Below are 17245 nucleotides of genomic sequence, written 5' to 3'. Positions count from 1 at the left end.
TCTGACCAACGGTGATGGGGGTTAGAGTTGGAGTTAATCACTGCAAATTTTCCACTGAAAACATCTCCTCTACTTTGCTCACTAATACTTGTTTATACCCGCTCCCTCCTGTTCTGGCATCATGACCTCGGGGATTGCATCATGTACTGTAGTAGCTTCAAAAAAATGTAAGAAATCCGAAGAGGAAACACTTCGAGGCGTTTTTAGATTTAGTTTGTTATTGTTCCGCTCCAGCTCTGAACTTTTCACATTCCTGCAAAAATATACACATTCAGTGACATGTGGGTGTGTGAGCATACAGTGTTGTTTCCATGCTTAGTAACATGTATACGGATTCATGAATCATTGTCTCTCTAACACAAACACAGCCACTTGATGTGGCTAAAACTGTCTGAATAGAGATAATCCTTTAGGCCAAGTGCTTGAATAGGGCAGATTTCTGTTGTTTTTTCTACAGTTTTACACAATGAAGTAAAAACCCTGTCTCATTCAGGATTACAGCTCACCAGGAATGTTATTTTACCTTCTCTGAGTTTTTTTTTCTCTCTCCTTTTTTAGGGCCCAGTTTTCATTGTAGCTAATTAGCATTATTACTTGTGTTGTAAGGGCTTTAAGAGTCCAAGGCCCTGAACTTTGTACTCCTTGTTTTTTGGTAACACATGAAAACAAATGAGAGGAAAAACATAATAAATGTAGATGCTCCCATACAGACAGGACATGAGGGGTCACTAGATGGTATAGAAATGATTTAAATCTCATGCTATGGTATTCACAGTCACCAGATCTCAACCCAATTGAACACTGAGGGAGATTTTGGACCAACATGTTAGACAGCACCGCCACCATCATCAAAATATCAAATGAGGGAATATCTTTTAGAAGAATCCAGTAGAGTTTCAGCGATTTGAAGAGTCTACATGTATGCCAAGGAGCGCTGAAGCTGTTCTAGGGGCTCATGGTGGACCAACACATTACTAAGACACTCTATATTGGTTTTTCCTTTAATTTGTTCCTCTTTTTGGTATTTCTCAAGAAATTAAAGTGAGGTGACACACAACAAATGGTTACTCACATGAAGTTTGTATAAAATACTGAAAAATGTCCCAAGGCCCAAGTTAACATATTCAGATTGCTTGTTTTGTCCAACCAACAGTCCAAAACCCAAAGAAATGTATTGTAGGACACCAGCAAAACCACCAATTGTTCACATTTGAGAAGGTGGAAACAGGCTTTATTCCAAAGAAATGACTTTAATGATAAATCAATCATCTAAATCATCTAATCAATTAACAATTAATCATCACTGATCTAAAAAGCTCGGGGGTGATAATAATAAGCCCTGTTACAATGTTATCATCAACTTGTCCTTGTCTATGCAGGCAGGTAGGTGTATCAGAAGTTATTTAGAGGTGACAATTATCATTTTCTGTTGGCGTCAAATCCTGTGCCAAAAGGATCAAAGGGAAATAATGATTACTTTGGTGGTTTTACATTCCTCTGTGAGTTTCAGTCAGTTAATATATACACACATTATATAATTATGATATCATTATGTGCTGAGAATGTGGAAAAAAGGCTAAGTGTTGAAATATTTATGTGTCTGTGTTGCAACAGACTGTTCCACCATAAGGGCAGACACACTGTACAGCGCAATACATTTTTTTGGATTAAACCTCACACACGGTTTTATATAACCTCTGGATATTGTGTAATACTTAACTATGAGTCCCCCGAAAGGCTACCTCTGACAGAATTCATGAGGCAGTCAAAAATATCAGGATGAACACGCATACCTAAATGCCGAACAGAAAAAATACACCCAATGATCTCCAGAAATACACCAGACTTTAACTAGGCTTGTTCTGTGAATTGTGCATATTTGGAGTCTAACAGGCAGCTTATGTGGACAAAATGGGACAGAGCTGCACCTTGAAACACACACACACGTGACGGTATGTAACTTTATTTAACACTTACTTTTATTAGTAGTCAGACACAGGGAAATAAATGGTCTGGGTCAACACTAACAAGCAGAGGTGTGTTTCTCTGGAAAAGTAGCCCAATAAACTCGGCACCATGCACAAGGTTCACGTGCACATTTCATTATTTCAGTTTCAGGCTGGTCAAGTTGCCCTGAACCAACCCCTTGTACCCTTTTCTCCAGGGAAGCCCTTTTTTTAGCAAGTGCTGAGTGATGTTTGGTCAGTTCGTTTGTTGAACGTGCACTCTCAGACCCGCAGTGCTTTGCTAAAGGCCAGAGGTCTCTCAGGTTGGGCTGCTGAAGGTGACCACTGGCCAGGACCCCGGACCCCAAAATATAGAAAGCACAACGCCTGGCTTGTTACTGCTGTGGTACGCTGAAAGTGGACCCAGCATGTTGGACTGTGACGCGCCGCAGCATAGCCTGGTAGTCTTCGCCCTCAGACCAGAGTAAATAAACACGACCAGCTACACAAACACTCTGGCTGGAGCTGGGAAAGCCCACGCACAGCCTGCTACTAAAGGAGGGTGTCTAAGTATAGAGGGCTTGTTGGAGTCGATGTTGCAACATTGTTTTTTTTTACAGCGTGTTGTTTCCAGGTCCATTAAGAGAGGAGTAAGAAGTAATATTTGACAAATAAAAACATATCTAATATTTTTAAAATGTAAAGGCAAAGTAGAATTCTGAACACAAGTGAGCTGTGTGCCACTTCAGATCAAAATACAAGCACGCTTATTACTGTAATTATGTAGCTTTTTCATGCTGTAGTAGTTTTTTGAGTATATCCTCAAACTGATAAATAAATGCTCATGATCATAAACCCGGCTCGGTCATTTCCGGGCCTTCAAAAGAGCTTCTATTAAGCAGTTTTCCACACAAGTAATCTTATTTCTACTTGTAGGCTATAATCTTGTATAAAGAGTCATAATCCTTCTACATGACATTTCATCAGTCATTCCACCCTTTATGAAATGCAGCAGGAATAAAAATCAAATTATGAATTTCATTACGGAGTTTCAACTTGTATACTGAGTTGTTTTCCATCTCCTCTGTCTTATCTGAGGACTGCATGAAATTGTTTTTGTCAGACAGACCATGTGATTCGGCACCGGACGTTATGTAACCAGTAATTCAATGATTAGTCAGTCGAGTCCGGTGAATAATAAGGCAAATCTATTTTCATCCACAATATTCATCACTGGTGTAATAATCTTTTTGAAAATACTATGGTTATTTGTGTTATATCAGTCACGTCAATCATTGTATTATAAACAACCGTAAAACTGGCATGAATGAAGGACAGACAGAAGGGGAAGGTGACGTGTTGGTTAAAAACACGAGATAAAGAAGTAACAAGTTTGATCCTTGGAGTCTTTGAGCCTGACAAAGTATCCCTGAGCAATACACTGTACCTAATATCACCACCTCCTCTATACCACAGTCCAGGGGTTCATATTTATTTTACTGCCATTGTGTACACCTGCAGTCCTAAGGTATTAACTGGACTTGTGTGCAGCATTCAAAACCTGGCTGCACTGTAAACTGTGGTTGTGAAAACCTGATTGTTGAGCTTTTGAGATTAAAGTTCTTCCAAATGGACACATTCAGCTTTACTTTGAACAAAGAAGGTCAGATTTTGTTTTGTACTTTTTTACTCCACTTCATGTACCTGAAAGCTACAGTTATAGTAAATTTTGAAGATGAACATTTCACACACAAACCACACAATCTTTTTATAAAATATGATCAATTGTTATAGATTAAACTACCCAACAATTTATAAAGTAATTCAAATTAGCTCAATCTCTACCAGATACATGATCAAAATACTTCTTACATGTTTATCAATCAATAATAATACTTCTGTACTTATGCAGGACTTTTACTTGTAATGGAGAAGTTTTCTTTTTCATTGTGGTATTACCACCTTTACTTAAGTAAAATATCTGAATACTTCTTCAGCCACTGGTTTTGAGTGTTATACAACCCCCCAAACTCCACCTATGTCTACTGCAATTTTTAATGTTACACCGGATTTTCCTCACCTCTCTTCTTTTGCTGAAGCCAAATTGGGTGCACAGTTCCTCCAGTAAATTTCTAATGCCTCTGCTTACAGTGTTAGGACTGCATGCATGTGCACTGCTCCTCTCCACATTTTCTGGACTCTGCATTATGTTTCTATCCAGACAAAAATACAAAGATTTAAAGAAATGACCTCTGTCAAGGCTGCACACACACACAAAAAAATGAACGATATTAAATGAAACTTAGATATTTTAATCTGCATCTGGATCAGCATGAATATGCACATAGTGGGAGTGATTCTTCAATTTAAGTACATTAAGAGCAGCACTTCATGAGGAAGTAGTCAAAAATGTTATTTAGGGTATTTCTCTCTAATAGAAAGAGACAGATGAGAGCTGAAAGGAAATGAGGGCACACAGATGCAACAAGTTCCCAGCATGACTTTGAAAGGGGACTTAGTGAGCCCATAGTGAAAATGTATAATCATGCCCTATCTTGCAATATCAAAAAATCCTTTTACACTTACACTTACACCTGTTAACTGTTACACTTTTATCTGTTTATCTGCCAACTAACAGACAAATAGAACTGAAAACAGAAAGACTGAGAACTGAAAACATAACCATTTTGGCAGTGGCAAAATAAAAAAGGACTATTTCTTTACCATGACCACAAATGACGTCACTCAAACATAGATCTAACCTATGACATATTTCTTTTTCTTTATGTCATGTGTTGATCTTGGGACAAAATATCCCGCAGGTGAGTACAAGCCTTTAACGACCTTTATTGACGCAATAATCTCCAGTCATCGGTTCGTTGCTAATGAGTCACTATCAAGGAATAAAGTCAGTGATATGATGTGGATGACAAGATTTCAACATGTTCAAGGGCGGCAAATTACTTCACTTTCTATAAACGGCAAGTTAAATGTAGCGTATTGTTGAAAAACTTTTCCTCTCATCTGAAAGGCTTCATCAGATTTATTGATAGTGTGGAAAAAAATGTAAATCTCTGTGTGTCATTCACACCTTGATGTTACATGAAAGCTGCTGAGGTCACGTATGAGTCACCATAGTCATATGAATTAAGGCATGTATTGGAAATCACCTAGGCGTTACGTTAGGTAGCATTACAATAGCTTGTTAAGAGGTGTGTCACAGGCTCCTGCCCAACCTCCTTCTTCAAACATCTGTAGTTTCTGTCCAAATTGCGAATATTTCTGCCCTCATATTTCTGCCCTCATATTTCTGCCCCTGTCCCTTAGATGTAGGTAAACTGGTAGTCATGCTTTAGTGTGTTTGCTACTGGTGTTGGGGCTTCCCAGGAATTCCTTGAGAATCTTACGGAACATTACAATCACAATATGAAGCTAAATCTAGCAATGTGAGGCTTTTCTCTTTCTTCAAAAACTGGAATCGGCTTGTGTGTAAAATGAACAAATTCAACTGAGTGAAGGTGCAGATCTCAAACATCTTTAGGCTTTGGACCTGTGATCTCAGAGAGATCAAGTCCAAGTCAAGTCCAACAAGTCCAGCAAGATCTATGAGATTGTATGCAGGAGAAAACTTCTCAAGAAAAAAAACAAACAAACTTCTCAACAAATTTCTCAAGGAATAAATTTGTGTTGTGTAAATTGTCCTCTAAAGTCAAAACACATACCATAATGAAAGTTAAAAGTGGAAGAAAATACTGTCCAAACTCTGAAATGCTGTTAATATTAAATGTCAAGAGTGTATTTCTCATATATTGAATGTGTTTTGTTTTGTGATTTTTACCCTTAGGGGTCACCATAGCCATGGGCCATATGTATAAAGTATTTCCTGCTTCCTGGGCAAGACTGGATGTGAACGCTGGCCACCAGCCAAATATCACTGCTCTGTACTGGAAATTCTGTCCATATTACTCACTGGTTTGGCAGATGCCAAGCCTGTGCTGAACCAGTGTTTTATGTTATTTTAACTTTAGTATAAACTTTGAGGAGTTACTAGTTGAAGAATCTGATGAATCCTGACTTTATTTGACCCTGTGATCAAAGGTGTTAAAGAACAGGTTCTCAATTTTTCAAGTGTGTCTTAAAAAAACCATCAGGTGCCCAAGTAAACATTGAAACAGGTTTTTTTTGCCATAATCATTCCTCCTGTTCATAGTGGCCATTAGAAGATAATGAACTTACAATGTAAGTGATAGGGGCCAAAATCCACAAGCCTCCCTCTGTGCAAAAAAGTCTGAAGCTAATATGAAGCTTCAGTCATCCAGCTTAGTCAAATAAAATTGATATCTTTCAATGTTACAGTTTTTTTAGTGCCAAAGTCCCTATTTTTGTCACTATACTTCCACTGCAGCTCAGAAGGGAAACACTGTCTGAGGAAACACAAAGAGAGAATTTGATGCTAAAAAGACTGTAAATGTGGCAGATATCAACTTGATATGACTAGCTCAGACTGCTGAGGCCTCATATACGCTTCAGATAAACTTTTAAATGCATTTTTGCCCAAAATGACTGTGTGGACACACTGTGGATTTTGGCCCCCATCACTTACATTGGAAGTTAATTTGAAAGGATCTTTTAATAGGTAGTATGAACAAGAAGAATGATATCAACAAGGAAAACCTCTTTTACTGTACATATGAACACCTGACTGTGGTTTTAATACACACCTATCCTTTCATGTCTTCCAGCCCTGTCAGTCTATCTTTAAGTCACAGTGACAGTGAAAGTGCTGGGTGTGCTGGGTGTGCTGGTGTCAAGTCATTTTTGTGTGTCATGTATTACAAGTTTATATGTAAGATTTGAATGATTCAGCCCGCCAAACCGGCGTTTTAGTTTAGCTGAGTTTCGTAATTACCTTCTTGAGTCATGTTGTTTGTTTTGTAATTAGTGTGACTTGGTAACACAGCAAGTTCTTAGTACTCTATATATCTATTAACAAACTAAGTAATTGCTGAAGACATCAGCTTTGTGCTCGGGAGGCTAAAATAACATGCACCTTATTGATCAAATTGATAACACACCCTTATTAGTTTCACTGTCACACACACAGAAGCTTGTACATTCATAAAGACTTCTTCCTGCACTCATGACTGAGTGATTCATTCACAAACAATTCCTGCCATGACTCAGTTGATTTGAGGCACTGGTGGCTTTTGGCTGAACATTTATATAAAATAAATGTTTCAGACTTAAATCCTGGATAGAAACTGATTTTGTAACACAGTTCATCTTTTTTGTGTTTTTTATTTCTTTATTGAAACAAGTATACAAGTTTACAGCACTTATGTAAACAACTTGAGTTTATAACCACAAACACGCCACGGGGACTAAATGTTATAATGATAAATAAATAAATAAATAAATAAATACATATTTTGTAAATCGTTTTGTTTGTACATTCAGATACTGAAGAAATGTATTGTCTGATAAGGACAGTCAGCTCTGAAAAGTTTGGCTTTTTACTTAAGTCAAAAATAGTAAGCAAAATTAATTAAATAGAACTGGGAGCAGAGATTCCTGTCATATTCAGTGAATCCAAACAATACATTTTTATAAAAAAAGTGAGAGTAGATACAATCAGCGATAAATCGTGACAACTTACTCACATGGTTGTTTTGTATGTGTGCCAAAAAACTAAAATCTGTCTTCAGTATACATCCGTAATCTAAAAAGGTTATTTTCCGCTTCTACCTTGTTAACCGGAAGTGAAGGCGACGGCAGAAATATATATTTTTTAGTAAAACAAAAAATAATGTAGCTATTTTAGAATCGTTGACATCTAAACAACTGTACAAAACATAAGCTATATAAAAAAATAAAATAGTGACGCCGTTGATTTGTAAAAATATTTTTGCGATTACAGAAAACTAGCTTGACCTCCTTACCCAGGATGCACTTCGCTCTTGCCATCTTGTCGAGTGGTAGAAGAAGAGCGGCAGGCAGGAGCTAGCTGCCCGTTAGCTCTCTGCCGCTGTGGTTAAGGCTAGCTGCTATTAGCAGCTGCCAAAAAGTGAGCTGTCCACACGGCGACAGGCTCAACTTCACCGACTTTGAGACGTTTTTCTCTGTCTGCCGCTGGATTATACACTCATGGATTTGTTTACACCGTGATGTCTCACATACTGGTAGGGGAAACTAGCTAACAGCTAGTCGGCAAGAAATATATCTAAAGCAGTGAGAGGGAGAGCAGCGGGCTGAGAGACCGGGCCCGCCTCACACTAAAGTACCGGTGGCAGCTGCTGAACAAGAACTTTCACAAGGGCCTGGTTGCAACTCTGCTGCCGGGACACAAGGAAGGCCGGAGGGGGAGAGCAGCTTTCGTCCCCGGTGCTGTGACCGGACACCGCGGGGCGTTTTCGGAGGGTCTGTCCTCTGGTTGAGACACTTTTCTCCAACAAGTGAGAGGAAAAGGAACGGTATGGAAATTGTCCTGCGAAGGTACGTGTCTGTATCACATCCCGCAGCTGTGAATTACTGAAGACATTAGTCCCAACGCTTTTCGCTTCATCTGGGGATAGACAAGACTTGACGCAGATAAGTCAGTCAACATGTCGAAAATGCCAGCGAAGAAGAAAAGTTGTTTCCAAATCACGAGTGTCACGCCGGCTCAGGTGGCGGCCAGCAGCATCACCGACGACACCGAGAGCCTGGATGACCCGGACGAGTCCCGAACAGAGGACGTGTCGTCGGAAATATTTGACGTTTCTCGGACTGACTTGGGCGTGTGTGACAGGAGTTCATCCGAGGAAACCTTAAATAACGTAGGAGAGCCACAGGAGGGCCAGCCATCCGTGACAGCTCCCGTCAATGGGGGGCTCTCTTATAAAAGTATAGGCACTGGTCGTGTCACCCCACATAATTTAGGAGGAAGTGTGCCTGTGCCAGCTGCAGCTCAATCCTTTGTTCCAAGCTCGGCCACCCATCCGTTAACAGTCACCAATACGGTTCCTGCCGCCACTGTCTCTACCAGTGTGGCTCACACAACTCCTGTGAGCACCAGCTGTAGTTCCCGTTTCAGGGTCATTAAACTTGACCATGGCACTGGAGAGCCCTTCAGAAGAGGGAGGTGGACATGCACAGAGTTCTATGAGAGAGACTCGGATTCAAATGTTAACCGGACTGTGGATAGCATAAAACCAACTGTAACCCTTGATCACAGTACAGACAGGGACAGTGGTCTTGGGGCCACCAGTAACTCTGTGATCACTACCAGTGCTTTTTCCTCACAGGCTTTGGAGAGCACTGCAGACAGTGGCTACTCAGTTGCACACCCCACCCACCCCCACTCCTCAGAGCCTCTGCAGCAAGGCTACAGCTTGGCCCCTCAGATAGGGAGCGGAGCAAGTGCCTTCCAGCCCACAGGGTATACAACTAAAGCATCACAGCAACCCCAACAGGCTCAGGTCAATATGCAGCCTGTTGCCCCCCAAACCTTCGTCTCTAACAGCCTCAATGGTGTGCACCAAGGTGCCATGCAGCAGAAGTCTGCCATCATGCCTCCTGCCACGCAAGCCCAGCAGTTTGCCTATCCTACTCATCCCGCCGGCCTCTCGGCTGGCCAGCCAGACTATCGTCAGCAACACTTTGGCTCAAGCACTCAGAACCTTCCCATGACATCTCTCTCTGTTGGTCCTCCCGCCAGCCAGGGCCCCTCACCTCTAATCAACCCTGCTGGTCCAGGAGCCCAGGGGCTGGGTGGGGAGGCAGCCTCTGCCCAGGGCCTCCTGCTGCACAAGGGCAATGCACCAGCCATGGCTACCATTCATCCAGGAAGTGGCCAACAGCAGCCTGTCAAGCAGACTCAGCCTTCAGGAGGATTAGGCATTGTCCCTGCACCTTCCGTCACCACCACCACATCCCACAGCAGTGTCCAGAACGTGCCTGCCACAGTGCCCAGTACCACCAACACCCCTCCGGGTGTGCCAAGTCAGGCACCTGGCACAGGAGGAATTGTCCAGCCCCAAGGAGCTCATGGAGGGGCCACCACAGGCTTTCCCTCTGGCTTCATTAACCAGGCAGAAGATAGTAGGCAGAAGTCTGATGCCCTACCTCAGCCCAGTGTCGGTGTGGTGCCAGGGAAAGATGGTGTGAAGCCTTTCATCACAGAGGGCCTCAACCTGCCCACTCCTGCTGTCAACAGCCTGTTTGGCATCCATATTACCATGGATGGGGATGAGGACAGGTAAGAGAGGATATAATGTGAAAAAAATCTCTGTGAAATGAATCTACACCCATGAATATTGCTTACTGTTTGTTTTTGTTCAACTGTGGGAAATTGGTAATGAAATAACGCATTATGGATGTCTGATTGCCTCAGACTTTCAGGAAAAGAAATCTGAGGTGTTAACCTGGAGCAGCACTGACAGATTGGAGGAGGTATTAAGTGTGTATCTGGACGTTTGCCCTCATATCAAACATTCTTGTTGCATTCTGCAACAGTGTGGTCATGTTTCACACTTCACACACACAAGGAGAATGGCTCTTCTTTTCACCACTGCCAAAATTAGGCACAATATAACTGGAAGTATTAGGTTGTACTTAAGGAGCAATAAAACAAAATTCACATTTTTCTTAGTTCTGTTGAAAAAGTAGACTGGGAGGAAGGTGGGATTAGTGAGGTAGTGAGCCAATGAAAACTGGCAGAGACGGGAGGAGTTTTCTGTCTGTCATTAGCAGGCAACCCACAAAACACTGGATAGGAACTTGCCTCTTTAGACACCCACAGCCCCTCCCTCAAGCCTCTATTCAACCATACTGGCTGTTTGGGTTTAGGGGGGTGTTAACAAGCGCTTGGATAAGTTACAACATACGCAGTAGCTGTGTTTTGTAGCTGAGAAGGGACTAACTCCCTAAACGTGGGTGGCTGGTTTTTATTCCTTTGTCTGTCTAGGAGAGATGGTTAGTATACTCACCCTGGGCGGTGATCCCAGCCTGCCCTCCCAGCTCTAAAACCTTGTAAATACCGACCCTTCTCTTGCCTACAGTATTCTTCTAACATACACACTGCAGCTATTTTTAGGGTCTGTCAGATGGCTCTTGCATAGTTTGAGCTGAAGTGTTGCCACTCTTTGCAATTCCAAGCAAGCAGAAGAGAGTTGAAGAGGTGATGTCTAAGCCAAGAATGACCTAGATGAGAGCTGGAGTCCACACACACACACACACACACACACACACACACACGTGCACAGTCTGTCCTTTATTTATGTAGGCCTCAGTGTTTATCAGTGTGCTCTGTTCTGTTCTCCAGTGCTTATTAAGAAAGGTGCCGCCAGAGGAGGAGGTGTGTGTGTTTTAGGAGGTTGAGGCCTGATTTATATTGCCCATAGTTCAGATATTCCTGAAGCTAATCATTGTTTACCAAGTGACTTCATCCCAGCAGCATAACACATGGATTGATAATGTGCAGAGGGCAGAAACAGTGTGTGTTGTCCCTGATTTCATGAGAGGAACAGCAAGTGCTTGTTTCCTAGTTATTCCTGTGTGTGTGTGTGTGTGTGTGTGTGTGTGTGTGTGTGTGTGTGTGTGTGTGTGTGTGTGTGTGTGTGTGTGTGTGAGAGAGAGAGAGAGAGAGATAAAGGGGGGAGTGACATCACCGGCTGTCTGTGTAGCTATGGTGATGCTGGCGACAGGACAGGACGTGTCAGGGAGGTAGAGAAGACAGACAGATGGGCACACATCCACACACCTACGATACACACACACACACACACACACACACACAAACACACACACACACACACACACCTGTGGCAATGATAGCAGACACGTAAGCCGCTGTGTGTGTGTGTGTGTGTGTGTGTGTGTGTGTGTGTGTGTGTGTGTGTGTGTGTATGTGGCAGTGATGACGTTGCCAGACTGAATCAGCAGGACGATGTCTGCCTTATGCGCTGACTCTCATACTCAAGTCTTCATTAGGTCTGCCCATGATGTCCATGTTAACACCTCAGCTTAACTAAGTATTGACTTGTTACTGATCTGTGAGGGTTTTAAGCTGCTGCTTCTTGTTCTTTTCACACCTCCTATGAGAAGTGTACCTTTCCATGAGATGGTAAATCCCCTACAAACCTGGCTTAATATATTTATTTTCTAGAAACATTACATATTGGTGACTGAATAGACACAAAAGATAATAACATTATTATTATTATAATTTATTTTAGTTATTATAGTTATATTTGTTATTTAGTTTAACACTCAAAAACTCAACTAACCTGCTTTCATCAGGACCGGTGTGCTTTTTTCAGGTTTGATTGACAGTAATAACCCACCAATAGACATCAGATTCTGATTCATATGTAGTTAAATCTTGATTGATGCATAGAAGTACGTGACATTATGTTTTTTTCAACTGAGCCCTTCCCACTTCACTATTAGGTTAGAAGAGCACAGACAAAAATAGAAGTACCAAAAACTCATGTGAAACAACCAAAAGTGTTCTAACTTTGGCAGAAAATGTGTTCATTAAATCGTTTACGGTAAAAAAAAAAACTTACATTGTGCAAGTCCAGTTATTTAACTATGCAAGCTTTAAAAATGGGAGAATAATTTCCTGAACGATTTTATCCTGAGGCTTTTGTGCTTTTTCCAAACTTTTGTGCAAAAAATCAGCATGCTCGTTAACTATAAACCAACCATATTGGATAATAATTGTGAGTTGTAGCACATAATGGAAACTTTCCTACTGAACATGGATAAAACCCCGTCTTCTGAACTCTTAATCTAAGTAAGGAGAGTAATTGCAGTGGTAATAATAGTGGTAGTTGCACTGTTAATCTTTTCCTCAAATATTCCCTTTCCAAGTACCGATATGCACCAAACACATTGACAAAACTCCCAGCAAATGATTTACAATTTTCAAAGTATTCACCTTCTGTATATATCAATACTACAAATATCCCTTTCTACCTTAATAGGCTTAAACGCAGTATTTCAGTATTACAGTATTACAGTGTTTCTGTCGTTATTGTTGCTTTTCACAAAACAATCTGTGTGGATTATTGCTGCTGTATGCACATGTATACAGTACACACTCACGTGTTGAATTTTACCATACCACTTTGGTTAACCTCTAATCTTGCTGTTTTGAGTGAGGTTATGGGGCCGAAAGGCAAAGGCATAATTTTAAGTATCACCAGTTGTAATTAAAATACCTTCTTAACTCATAACTTTCTTGTAAATCTGAATGAGAAGCAAATAAACAAACAAAAAAACATATTTTAAAGAACACACCCCAATATAACAGGACACAGATTTTTCAGACTTTCTCCTCCTGTCAGAGGTGCATTGTTCTGTGCAGAGGCTCAGCCTCATAGAGGAATCTGTTCCAAGTTTCATTGTTTGGTTCTGTTTTGAATTAGAGTGCATCACAAAAGTGGAACAAAGCATTGTGGGGGTGGAGTTGTGAGATGAGAATGATTTCCCCCTCAGCTTGGAATGGTTAGCATCTCCGCTCAGCATGCTGCAGCTCTGCCAAATAAAGCGATGAAGATGCCCCTGGGACAAATTGGTTTCCTTCAATAGGAGCACTTGGCCTTTAAGAATATCTCCCAGGACAGACCACCCTCCCCTCTACAGTCTCAATTAGAAATGTTAATTATTTAGACACATTTTGTGAAGCGGCAGAACATTGGTAGCTTAACTGTACCGTAGAGAGAAATGCAGTAAATTCTGGAAGACAATTAAATGTATATAATTTAATTTTATGGCGAAGGAGGCACAAAAAGTGGCCTGAACTCAAATAGACTATCCTGACTGTTTACGTGGATGTAAATGTGGATATAAATGAATCATTGATCACTGATGAATTGTGTACATCCCAGTTACGTAGTCTGTTCACTTTCATTTCATGTGTTTTTGCTGGAAAAGATGAATGATATATTATGAGTCACATGAGAGGTAAGAGATGTTGTGTACCCTTTGTATATATTGAGTCATACTGCTCTATTTGTATCAACACAAATGACACCGAGGACTGTCCACAATTTGTAGTTCAGTCACTTCTTTCTGAAGATGCACTAGTAGAAGTAAGAGCCCCGACGGTGCCCTGTAGTAACAGAATTGTTGGCTGGACCAGCCACAGACCAGCCCTATATCTGCAGTTGTCAGTGAGTGATTAAGGGATGGAGTTACATCATTGGTCGGCTGGCCAAGTGTTGGAGTTTCCCCATTGGTTCTTGCGCTTTCATAATGAATTGGCACGAGATGATGGAAGCAGAGGACAGCAGTATGACACAGAGTGACTGTGTTTCTGCTCTGAGCTTTGACACTCTCAGTTCCGGTGTTAAATGCAGTGAAGTTGGCTAAACTCCTGTTTAATCAGACGTGTACCAGCGTCCCTACCATGTCCTCCTCTACCGTACAGTGTGATCGACTCTCTGGCTGACAGCGCTGTCAGCAGCTGGAAGGAGAGACGCTCCGCGGCTCATGTAGGCTCAGTTTAGTGTGGGGTGGCTGCTCTGCAGGTGCGCTTGATTTGACTGTAACTGCAGTAACCAGGCGGAGATAAGCCACCTTAATTTCAAATCAAGCATCCCAAGATATGAGTGGAAAGTATTGTTCTTGCAACTGCATTTATAACCTTTTTTTTTTTTTTTGACTCAAACGTAGCTTAACCATGTAATGTAATATGCTACTTCAGTACACTTTACCAGCAAATATTACTCAGACCACTACAAAAATTGCAAATGAACATTTAATATCCAGGAATTCACATTCTAGACACTACCACTGACTTTCCCTGTAACAAATTGGCCACAATTTCACACATTGACACACATACACAGTTCAGCCATGTACTAAGTTTTGACCTAGTTTTGAAATCTTTTCCTTGATTCATTTGGATAGTGGTATGCACCCCCATTTCACCGCCTTTTTACAATAAACTCTTGCTGTTATTTGACTATTCCTCTGCTGGTTGCTCCTGTATACACTCCTGCACACCCTCCACCCTCCTCTATTCTCTGCAAAACAGCCTGACACTGTTGTTTGCTCTTTTTTTTTTTTTTTTTTTTGAAGCAGTTCCAGTGGCCAAGGCTTACTGGGAAAATTTTTTACTTTTTTCCAAGGCTAAAAATGTTGGTTACCCCAGAAGCCTCCAAAATGACATTTGTGACAGATTAATTACAGGTTTTGAGACTTTTTACATTGTCTGTAATGTTGTAGCAAGGAACTTGCACGGGTGAAGAGCAGCCTGCTGTTGGCCACCAAGGAGTAGGAAATGCATGAGCCTGTGTAAAGCTTTTTGCTCCCATTCAATATAGGTATTTGAACCCACCACCATCTTGTCACAAGCATAGTTTTATAAACTTAAGGTTGTTTCCGCTGGGTTTAAAGACTGCCGCTCATATCAGCAAATATATATGCATATCAATAGCTGCCATATAATGTCACCATGCAATTGTGGAAACTCAAATACGCACAAGATTAATTTCACCTCACACACGCTGAATGTCACACAAAGTCGTAATCTGATTGGAAGCTTTTTGAAAGGTCAGCTGCGTAATTGGGTAAACGCTCCGACTTGGTGGAAATTGTGAGTTGTTCACCTGCGCAGCCACTCAAGCAGTCAGGGAAAACAATGGATCAAGAATGGGGGGTAAAAATGGAAGAAATCGTACTACTGTTGGCTGACTTTAAAACAGCAGCCACCTAATATATAGTACGATAACCCTGGATTGACTTGAAGCTTAGTAGGAGCTTAGCAGTTATCTAGATGGTTAGCTCTTAATGGCTCTTAGCTGACTGTGTTGTGTCACCACAGTATTGTTTTACCTGTCAGCTCTGCAGGAGCAGATAGCTCCAAGGTGTAAAAACTTTGTATATTTTGCTTTAAGTAATCTTCCTTTTTTACATGTATTTACATTCTGAGCACAGCAGGGAAATGCAGTGATATAATACTAGAGACTATCGTGGGAGTATTATGACATTGTCATGATTCGGCCCTAAATCTGAAGTAAATCTCACCACATTGTATTTTGCCTAGTTCCCTTGAGGATCAATTATACTCTTCTGCTCTCTCAGTGTCTTCATGATTTTGTTTGTTTTCTGCCTCTCGAATTCCTTAAAACTCGAGTAGACTGTCGTAGCTCTTATTGCATGTCTAAAAAGTTATATTTTATTACACATCTTGCACATCTTCTGTCCCACACATTATCTCATCTTATTTTATACTTGGAGCATGTGAGAGACCCTTGGTATTTGTCTGAATGTTATTTGTTCAGTTAGACAGCCATCGGTTTTGACAGTGTTGACTTTGACAGTTGTGAAGTTTCATGTTTGACATAACTGGAGCGACAGTGAATTGTCAAAGGTTCATGATGTTATTGACGTGAGTTATTTCAGCAGCCACTAAACACATGACATTGTTTGGACAGAAATATATTAGGATTTTGATATGAGCTGAGGATAAAATAAGGAGCATGTATGATTTGCCAGCAGGGTCAAGAAGTAAAGTTCCACCTTATTTTATTGTAGAAGAGCCTACCTCCATTGCTTGTTGTCTGAATGTTCGCGTGTTCAGTAGTTGTACTGTTGCGCCTCCCTCCATTTTACCTCTTGGCAGTTTGACAGTTTAACACAAAGGGGGAGGGAGTGAGGACAGGGTGGGATGAAGAGTTTGGTTTGGGATGGGGCGTGTGTGTGTATGTTGGAGGTTGTAGTCGGGATGTATGGGGCTTTATTCCTGTCTTTATTCAAGAGCGTGGTCTTTCAATTTGAGAGCACGACTTATTGATCTCTCATTCAGATTTTGTATGTCTCCTCAAAACCCTGCCCTCGCACTCAAATAGCTCCTGCTTGTGTTTAGATTTGTTTTGCTTCTGCTCAAACTGTATGTTTGTAATGATATATTGTTGCTTGCACAGATTTCCTGCTCCAGCTTCAGCCCTTCTCCTTGCACTTGGGCTGCTTCTGTGCATCCATAAAACGTCTGCTGTTAGATTTCTGCTCTGCTCTCTGATCTCTTTTTTTTGTGCAATAAACCTGTCGAAATCCCCCAACCAATAGAATGCTAGGTGTAGTGTTGACCAGTGAAATGATCCCTGTCTCCTTGCGGGTGCGTTCACTTTACTTCTTAGAGTGTCCTGCATGGGCGTTTACTCTTTAACCGGGTTCATCCACTCCCGCCCTCCAGGGCTTTATTATTTCTACTTCCCTTGCTTTCTTTACGACTTTTGGAATAAAAGGATAGTTAATGTATATACCAGCGCCTGTACATTTTATTTTACTATAATCTGTGCACGCGACAA

The 17245-nt window shown here is 41.2% G+C and overlaps 1 protein-coding gene across 2 annotated transcripts in view; it reads left to right on the top strand.

Annotated features, from left to right (window-relative positions):
- The first annotated feature begins 7887 nt into the window (after positions 1-7887).
- Positions 7888-17245, top strand: part of tsc22d2 (TSC22 domain family 2) — a 39458-nt gene continuing 30100 nt past the window's right edge. The window contains exon 1 of one of the 2 annotated variants that reach the window (XM_067596760.1): positions 7888-10182. In XM_067596760.1, the coding sequence (XP_067452861.1) occupies positions 8549-10182 (1634 nt within the window). In that variant the 5' untranslated portion in view covers positions 7888-8548. The remainder of the gene's footprint in view (positions 10183-17245) is intronic. The other variant, XM_067596761.1, reaches the window with a different exon arrangement.

Source organism: Thunnus thynnus, chromosome 8 (genome assembly GCF_963924715.1).
Source record: "Thunnus thynnus chromosome 8, fThuThy2.1, whole genome shotgun sequence".
Lineage (NCBI taxonomy): Eukaryota > Metazoa > Chordata > Actinopteri > Scombriformes > Scombridae > Thunnus > Thunnus thynnus.
The sequence above is the reverse complement of the archived record's forward strand: the minus strand, read 5'-3'. Positions and strand labels throughout refer to the sequence as shown.